Consider the following 10,000-nt stretch of genomic DNA (forward strand, 5'->3'; position numbering starts at 1 on the left):
TAGTTAGCGGAGAATGACCACAACACAGTTGCACACTGATTATCTCTCTCGTCTTGAAAGACACGAGTTTTTAACCGCTCCGTTATGACCTCAACCAGCACATTCCATCTCGTTTCTTGAATGTGCAATGTTTTGCAGTTATTGCGGTCAACAGCTGATTGGCATGACGGATCAACTACCCTTGCAACTTCTGCTAGACAAATCGTGGCGACTAACACTTGAGGATTAAAGATATCCAGCTCATTTATAGTGTAATCTTGTTTCTCCTTTATCACCTGGCTTAGGGAATCTTATTAATATCTTACGAATCTTTAATCATTCCAGACTACTGGAGCTGTTGTCACCTACCTATCGTTTGTTCAATTTAATCCAATCGTATACTTCTCAATCCAATCGTATAACTATCCTCTGTCCAATTCAATCCATCGTATACTTATCCTCTGCCCAATTCAATCTAATCGTTTACCTATTGTCTGTACAATTCAATACAATCGTATACCTATCCATGTCCAATTTAGTCCTATCATATACCTATCCTCTGTCCGATACAATCCAATCTTATACTTATCCTCTGTCCAATTCAATCCAATCGTATACTTATCCTCTGTCCAATTCAATCCAATCGTATACTTATCCTCTGTCCAATTCAATCCAATCGTATACTTATCCTCTGTCCAATTCAATCCAATCGTATACTTATCCTCTGTCCAATTCAATCCAATCGTTTTCCTATCCTCTATACAATTCTATCCAATCGTATACATATCCTCTGTCTAATTCTATCCAATCGTATACTTATCCTCTGCCCAATTCAATCCAATCGTATACTTATCTTCTGTCTAATTCAATCCAATCGTATACCTATCATCATACCAATACAATCCAATCCTATAAAGATGTTTAATTTAATCATCACAAAATGTGAAGCAATTGCTATTCCTCATTAATTATTTATGTTTAAAAATCATAATAAGTAAATTTCATATCTCCAGTATAATTTTCTTTAAGATATTGGATTAATATATAATCTCCAATATAACTTTAGTTCTTATGATCTCAACAAGAGATCTCATCCTCTTGAGAGGAAAGGGGGAGGGGGGAGAGAAGATCAACTACCCCACCCCCACCCCACCCCCTACTCTTCCAGAACTTTCGTGCATCGAGTTAGCAACACGAGAAGCGCTTTAGTGGATGCATGAACAGCCCGGTCTCTCTTCAGAGGCCTTCACTCCACATGGAATAAACTTCATCTGATGCATAATCTTGGCATTTTTAGGGTCCAAAAGAGGAGGAAAGGGGACTAGGGGGGTCACCACTACCCTCCTACCCCAGATGGCTCAATCAAAGTTTAATGAATATGTGTTAGCGCCTCTTCGTCTCCTTCATTAATCGAACATCTTGGGAAGCGGGTCAGTCCGATTTCTTGTCTGCTTAATTATCGTAAAGGATAATTGCTAATTATCTATTAATCATTACTAGTTGGAAAGATTGATGGTTTAATGGAGATAATTAGGGAAGTGGTAGAATGGTATTTGGGATTATCTATAAAAGGATCAAATTATCTTGTTTAAAAAGATATCAATACTTTCAAAAACATTCAATTTATGGGTAATCAAATATCTCAAACTTATTATACTTGTGTACGCGACCCGTCAAAAATCACAGTTAAATATTTAGATAGATAGACAAACACATCTACGAGCACACACCAGCCCCCTCCCACCAGGGTATGACCCCCCCCCCCCCACCCTAAGGACAGGGAGAGCTGTACGTTACCGGAAAGAAATATATATATATATATATATATAGAGAGAGAGAGAGAGAGAGAGAGAGAGAGAGAGAGAGAGACTTCCTCTTTATTATGCTATATAGGAAAGATAGCTTTATTGTGACCGATTTTTAACGAGAGAGAGAGAGAGAGAGAGAGAGAGAGAGAGAACTGCAGTATAATTGAGGACACCATCCTTAACTTTAGGTCATCTGAAACCAGTCGTGGAGAAGGTCCGGCCAGATTCCTGCCACTCCTACTTGACCTATAGCTGGTGACTGCGTGCTTTTCTCTCTCTCTCTCTCTCTCTCTCTCTCTCTCTCTCTCAAAATGTTTCAAATTCAACCCAGGCCCACTAAGTCTACGCATTTAACCAAGCTAAAAATATTTATGAATAAAAAGTTCTACCTCTGGAAATGATGACTAATGATAAAATCTCTCTCTCTCTCTCTCTCTCTCTCTCTCTCTCTCCGTCCAGCCTTGTCGCAAGGCAGCTCTTGGGTATTAAGGTAACACCGACATGCTTGCGGTAACGTTGTCTTTTTTTTACGGCTTCTGTGTGAAAATAACGGCAACGGATAATAGGCTGCTGAAAATATTTCTTCTCTTGCCGACGCTGTAGCGGCAGTTTTTTTTTTCCTGAAAATCTTTTTATTGAAAAGATAGTAAATAAGTAACTATAAACACATACATACATATAAATACACACACACACACACACACATATATATATATATATATATATACACACGACCAACCTGCAATGGCTAGCGCTGTAATAGAATAGCCAATTCACAGATATGAATAAGGACATGTCTGAGGCCTTTTTCCTGCAGTGCACTAGAAACTGCTAATAATGATATGTATATATATATATATATATATATATAAATTGTTCGATCGGATTAATTTAATTAATTTAGAGACGCTGGGTCTGCTCATTACTAGGATGGGTGACCATCAGAAAAAGATCGAAAACGTCATCATTTAAACCCTTTGAACCTTTGAGCATTCAAGTAGTGCTAACAATATCATCTCATAAATCCTCACCTAAAAACAAAGAGATCCCCTTGGCTGCGTCCTTTGTTATGGACAAATAGCATATGGTGGAAAAGAATTGCAATGATAAAAACTAAGAATAATGATCTAAAGAGCAAGTTCAACGTTATATGAAAAAAATGAGAGATCTAAAAATCCAAATTAACAATATGAAGACCGAGTCTACCAAATCAAGACTCTTTCATTATTTAACGCCTGTAGAAATTATATTCATCAAAACTCCAAGATCCTGTTTCGGGAAAAGGCTGTTCGTCAGTGTATGAAGAGAGAGAGAGAGAGAGAGAGAGAGAGAGAGAGAGAGAGTGTTTGTTATTGTATATTTGACTACTGCGCGTGATTCACCGTCCAGTTGTAACGACTTGGAAGGTATCTAATTACGTGAACCTTCCGAGGATCTTCAATAACTGATGTCCTCGTGTTCTCTGTCCTCACTAATGAGAAAACAAGGCCCGTGATAAAACCGAGTCATTATTATTATTATTATTATTATTATTATTATTATTATTATTATTATTATTATTATTATTATTAACAGCTAATGTACAACCCTAGTTGGAAAAACAGGATGTTGTAAGCCCACGGGCACCAACTGGGAAAAATAGCTCAGTGAGGAAAGGAAACAAGGAATTAAATAAACTACAAGAGAAGTAATGAAAAATCAAAATAAAATCATTTAAGATCAGTAACAATATTAAAATAAATGTTTCATATATAAGTGATAACGCTGTTGAAAATGATCGAGTGAAGGACTCCGTTGAATATTGTAAATTTAATTGGGATGAGCATGTAAATTAATAAACAAAATGAGAAAATAAGCATCTACAGTATATAAGATGCAAGACTGAGACATAGGAAATAATGTAAGATGGAAAGAGTGTAAGCATCAAGTTATTCGCCTAAATATACTTACAATGATACAATTATGCATGCAAAATTATAGCACAAATTTCACTAAAATAGCACAGTAATAAAAGTATCTTATCATACCCCAAATTAATCAAACAATATAAAACAAACTCTAAATCCACATCGAAATTATGGAAAAAAAAATCCTTACTTGTAACTCTGAACAAAACATAAACAAAAGACGTCGTGGATCCACAATGTCAGAGGAGTTACGGTATCAGAGATCTGAATCGCTCGCCCCACCGGAAGTTATCACGAATAATTTAGAGGCTCGTGAGCTCTTCGGAACGGTCGCGGTCACGAGAAGCGCAGATACTGTACATACGAACGCACAAACACTATATGCTGCTGCTGCTTCACCTTCAGCCACGTCTGTGCTTCTTTTGGTTAACTGTTAATGAGTGTAAAATGCTTCATACAAATTCTTACATTCGATGTTTGTATAGTGTATAAATGACTTCATATATTCTACACTATTGGAGACATGACATAGCATCATCAATGTATAAAATCATCCAATGTATTCTAGAGTAATAATATTCATCATCATCATCTCCTCCTACGCCTATTGACGCAAAGGGAGGGGTTAGATTTCGCCAGTCGTCTCTATCTTGAGCTTTTAATTAAATACTTCTCAATTCATCATCATCTACTTCGCGCTTCATATTCCTAAGCCATAGAGGCCTTACAATCTTTTACAGCCTTACTGTTATATAATTGCTTTGAGAATATAGGTTGTGTTACTGCGAAGTTTTTCCTTTGGAAAAGTGATCGACTGAAAAGGTCTCATATTTTGACTATCAAAACCAGACACCATAGTTAACAGCAGCCTATGTGGTTCAGCTACAACTGAGGTGTAGGAAATAACACGCCCCTTCGCTAGAGAGCAATGACATTTCCTCTATTTCAAAGAGAATTAACTTGAATATGTATAGCTTCTCATATAAGGAAACGTGGTTATAAAACTTAAGTACAGAGTAATATGCCCTCTCCTTATAGGATCTTGCTTTTCCAACTAGGGTTGTAGCTTAGCTAGTAATAATAATAATAATAATAATAATAATAATAATAATAATAATAATAATAATAATAATAAATACCAATTTCAATAAAAACCAAAACAAATTTCCTGTTATCAACAGTTAGATATTTTTCATATACTTCAAGAAATCAATTTCAAATTGACATTTTCATAATTTCATTTTTTTTCATCTTATGGAAACCCATATTAAATCATATTTTTCTTTTCTTTTCAGTTCTGGGAAATTATCAGCGACGAACATGGCCTCACCCCAGCCGGTACCCTCAGGGAAAACGTGCCCAACGACGTTAGAGATCTGCAGCTAGAAAGAATTAATGTATACTACAGGTAATGAAACCTATCTAGATGTCTTTCTCATGCCCATAAAGATGGCCTCTTTCAATGTTTTCGTAGTAGTGGTCAACGTTATTCTTTAGGTCATATCTGTTCAAGTTCAAATTCCCTATAGCAGTAATCATAAAAATCCAAGTTTTGTATTTTATATTTCTTCTTTTTTTATATAATTCATACTGACATGATACCCTTAAAATAAATATGTATTTACTACCACTAAATTATGCAACTGAGATAATAAATAATCTCAGAAATCCTATACTATATTATATGTCCAAAATCCCTTTCACTCTTTTACGCCCTAACATTCAAGTCTAGCATATAATTATATCAAGATGAATAATCATTTATGAGCCCGGAAACCCATTTTTTCCCATGAGAAATAACCTTTGCCCCTTCGCAGTGAGGGTGCCCCTGGGAAATATGTGCCCAGGGCTATATTGGTGGATCTTGAACCCGGCACAATGGACTCTGTCAAAGCAGGACCTCTGGGAGAACTCTTCAAACCAAGCCACTTTGTTTTTGGTATGTCAAGGCTGTCAATCACCACAGCCCTTAAAATCCTGCTCTCTGGGATTAACACAGCAAAGTCCTAACACTCTAACGAGATCTGGAAATCCTCCAGATCATAACAACTAAATGTTATCTAAAATTATCCTTGACCCCTGCCGATTCCAGCAGTCTTTTGGAACTCAGTGGGGGTCCTAATGTTATTAACAACTGCACACAATGCACACTCAGGGGAACGTAAAAGTTCCCAGAGCTTTCAGCAACGACACTTAATTCGTCACTAAGTAACAGCTGGAGATCATAGATGGGCAGCAGGTGTTAAATGACGGTCTAACAACATCTGACACATTTCTACTATATGTTTTTACTAATCTAGATTTTAGTTTGCTTTACAGCTTTATTTTTGTTTAATAGATGCCTGTTACTACCTTCACGTACTTCCAAACAGATTATAAATCATGATTCAATTTTCCTTTCATGGCCAGTATGATAACTAAAGTAACATATAGTAATTTCCGTTCATCGTTACATTCAGTAACTCTTATATTTGTTTGGACGTGTTTGAAGCAGCTTGCATTATAATGATCTGTGTAACATTGCTTTAACTGAGAGCACAGTCTAATGTTACTGAATGATACACATTTTTAAGCACACTTTATGTCTCATTGTCGCATGTAATTGTGTAAAAAAATTGCCTGATCACACAAATTAGTCTTTGACACAATAAGTTGCATCTAATTAGATCCAAGATCAGTTTTAGAATAACACTTTGAAAAGAGAATGAGAAGACTTCTGCCAACAGGGAAGTAACCAAAAAAAAAAAAAAAAAAAGGAAAAAAAAGTGTTTCCAAAACATTACATTCCACTACATTAGAGTCCCACAACTCAAACACTTTCTGTTACATTAGAGTCCCACAACTCAAACACTTTCTGTTGATGTTCTAATTTCCCAATACAGTAGCTTTGGTGATGTCGATGTACTGCATGTATTTACATAACAAAAAAAATGCAAGGGTTTTCTATTTTGATAAGACTTAGTGCATAGTGAGTTAGATCACATTAGATTGGCTTCCATACATAAAACTGTGCATCAACGTCAAAGCAATGTTCCACGGCATTTAAAAGATTCCAAGGGTGTTTAAAGATGCAAAGAGCTGACAGTCTGAGATTATGTTACTGCTTATTAACAGCGAGGGGAACAAGGGCAAGTTCGTGCCCCGCGCTGTCCTGGTAGACCTGGAACCTGGCACCATGGACTCCATCAGATCTGGACCCCTTGGACCACTCTTTAAGCCCGAGCACATCGTTTTTGGTTAGTAAAAAGTCGTGCTGTCAGCCCTTGTCTCCTTTTCCCCACGGAGTGGGGCACTTCGTGAGCAGCCTGAATTCAAGTTATCAGTCGTTAATGCTTTGATCACAAATTATATCAAATTTGATGAACCTTTTCATATTTCCTCTTTGGGGCCATTCTTAAACAAACTACCCTATGTAGTTTGCAAATAAAGAAAAAATCTTTAAAAATTTTTAATTGAAAAATTAATGTGCCCATAAGAAAACTGCAAATAAAAATCTTTCTTATATGTCCTTTATCGTATTAAATAAAATCCTTGCATCATCTAACTTTAGCCAACTAACTAAAACGATTTCTAAAATGCATGTATGGTGCTTTAGCTCATCCTTGATGATGCTACCATTAATAGTTCTAGAAAACGCATGAACCTTTGGTTAGGAAACGTTTTGCTTATCTGTGTAACATGTACTCCAGTACACTTTGCAACTCATTTCATGAAGTATGTTTAGTTTCCTTTCCAGAGCCTTAAATGTGAGTTTAAACATTTTCAACATTTCACATTACAGTTTGTATTTAGTCTATTGAAAGTAAAATTTTCTCATGTTTTATAAAGTGAAGATTAATCAGATGAGAACCAAATTAATTTGTACCTAATGTTTTTGTTAATTTGCTTTAGGTCAGTCTGGTGCAGGTAATAACTGGGCCAAAGGTCACTACACTGAAGGTGCTGAATTGGTCGACTCTGTATTAGATGTTGTAAGGAAAGAAGCTGAGAACTGTGATTGCCTCCAAGGATTCCAACTGACACATTCCCTAGGTGGAGGCACTGGGTCAGGCATGGGCACCCTCCTTGTTTCCAAAATCAGAGAAGAATTCCCAGACAGGATTATGAACACATTCTCAGTTGTACCATCCCCTAAGGTAAAGGATTCAGTACAAAAACATTACATCATTTTCCTGTTTTAGTTTCATATTGTAAATTGAATAACGAGACATACTATTAGGAGGAAATAGAATTAAAGGTTGCCTTATTTCTATAGTGGATTTTGTCATTCATGTAGTACTTCAGTACTCTGTACACAATATCATAAAAATTAGCTAGTATAAACTACAGCATATTTCCACACCAATACTTAATGAAATAAACTTTTCTTCCTTAGGTGTCGGATACCGTCGTTGAGCCCTACAATGCCACCCTCTCAATTCATCAGTTGGTAGAAAACACTGATCAGACCTACTGTATCGACAATGAAGCTCTCTACGACATCTGCTTCCGAACATTAAAACTCATGAACCCCACTTACGGAGATCTGAACCATCTGGTCTCACTCACTATGTCTGGTATTACTACTTGCCTTCGCTTCCCTGGACAGCTCAATGCAGATCTTAGGAAACTGGCGGTGAACATGGTACCTTTCCCCCGTCTTCACTTCTTCATGCCAGGTTTTGCCCCACTGACTGCCCGAGGTTCACAGCAGTACCGTGCCCTGACTGTTCCTGAACTCACCCAACAGATGTTTGATGCCAAGAACATGATGGCTGCTTGTGACCCACGCCATGGCCGCTACCTCACCGTTGCAGCTGTCTTCAGAGGCAAGATGTCCATGAAGGAAGTCGATGAACAGATGTATAATATCCAGAGCAAGAACTCCTCCTACTTCGTAGAATGGATCCCCAACAACGTCAAGACTGCTGTTTGTGATATCCCACCAAGAGGCATCAAGATGGCCTCCACCTTCATTGGTAACTCAACTGCCATCCAGGAGCTCTTCAAGCGCATCTCTGAGCAGTTCACTGCTATGTTCAAGCGAAAGGCTTTCCTTCATTGGTATACCGGTGAGGGTATGGATGAGATGGAATTCACTGAGGCAGAATCTAACATGAATGACTTGGTATCTGAATACCAGCAGTACCAAGAAGCCAGCGTTGACGATGAAGATGACATTGGCGAATACGAAGAGGATCCTGAACCAGAAGCTGCTTAAATTAAAAGCTGCAGTAATCAAACTCGAATAGCAATTTGTCACATAGATTTGCTGCTGTGTGCTTGATTCTTATTTGCATTTAGTAAAGTGAGATATTCTGACATTCTTGACTATAAAGAAAGACATAAAATTGTTTAAAGGATGACAAATGTTGATATTTTACTTCTGCATCAAATAACACTTAGGCAAATCTTGTGGGGTTTTGCTTATTATCATTCATAAAAAAAGTCATAATCCACTAGATCATTTTTTTACAAGCCAGGAAGTTTTTTTTCTCAATTGGTTCAGTCTTCAACTAGCAAACGGCTACACTAACTTTCTACCAAGAAGAGGAAGACTTGCCATGACCCATTAAAGGACTCTTGGTGATATCCCATTCCTTCATGGGTGATGCTTATGTCACTGCCATTATCATCAGCAGCTTTGTATCTAGAAAATGTAGAGTATTAATTAAAGTTGGAGATGATGGTGTCTTTGTGCTTCAGCCAAGGATGGAGGGTTGAGCCAGTGGCTATTCAGATCTCTCATTCGCTCATCGTTATTAGATTCTGTAGCAATAAGTCGAAGGTTCATGTTGCTTTCACTCACAGCAGCGCAGGAATCCTTCTCGTTCCCTTTGTGCTTTAATCTAAGTGAGTCAAATATAAGTAGAATTATATAGCTTTTATACAGATTATGTTACGGTTTTTATATCGGATTTCTCCATTTTGTCGAGCCTTCCAAGAATATACTAGGAAGGCAGTGTGTGCTGTCCTTGGTCCAGTGAGGATGGTAGGCATAGACCTCTAAAGGCAATTCCTCCAGCAGTCACTGAGATTAGGGAATTTCATTTCCATTCCATTGGATTGCCCAGAGCATCCTCTAAAGCCAAACTGAATGGCCTCCAAGAACCCTTAATCATCTCCCTCCCACAAATACTTAAAAAGAAAGGCTGCTATCTTTTTCACATCTCAACGCCCCTACCATCATTAAAAAGTCCCTTTAATCTACATAAGTCACCTCCCAGTCCCATTTCCCACCTACACTAATGTTATAAAAGGAATCCTGACCCTAGAACTGTAGGCAGTGTAGACCTGCTCTTCCACCCACTTGACAAGAGAAGGGTC

General features: G+C 37.5%; 2 protein-coding genes across 3 annotated transcripts in view; one reads left to right on the top strand and one right to left on the bottom strand.

Annotated features, from left to right (window-relative positions):
* Prp39 (pre-mRNA processing factor 39) overlaps positions 1-10,000 on the bottom strand; it is a 206,124-nt gene that overhangs the window by 183,052 nt on the left and 13,072 nt on the right. The gene's annotated exons all lie outside the window — the stretch shown is intronic.
* Positions 1-10,000, top strand: part of LOC137617246 (tubulin beta-4B chain-like) — a 27,400-nt gene that overhangs the window by 17,187 nt on the left and 213 nt on the right. The window contains exons 2-5 of one of the 2 annotated variants that reach the window (XM_068347211.1): positions 4,990-5,102; positions 6,809-6,930; positions 7,586-7,830; positions 8,070-10,000. The exon at positions 8,070-10,000 is cut by the window's right edge and continues 213 nt beyond it. In XM_068347211.1, the coding sequence (XP_068203312.1) occupies positions 4,990-5,102; positions 6,809-6,930; positions 7,586-7,830; positions 8,070-8,894 (1,305 nt within the window). In that variant the 3' untranslated portion in view covers positions 8,895-10,000. Of the gene's footprint in view, positions 1-4,989; positions 5,103-5,511; positions 5,634-6,808; positions 6,931-7,585; positions 7,831-8,069 lie in introns of both variants that reach the window. The other variant, XM_068347210.1, reaches the window with a different exon arrangement.

Source organism: Palaemon carinicauda, chromosome 23 (assembly GCF_036898095.1).
Source record: "Palaemon carinicauda isolate YSFRI2023 chromosome 23, ASM3689809v2, whole genome shotgun sequence".
Taxonomy (NCBI): domain Eukaryota; kingdom Metazoa; phylum Arthropoda; class Malacostraca; order Decapoda; family Palaemonidae; genus Palaemon; species Palaemon carinicauda.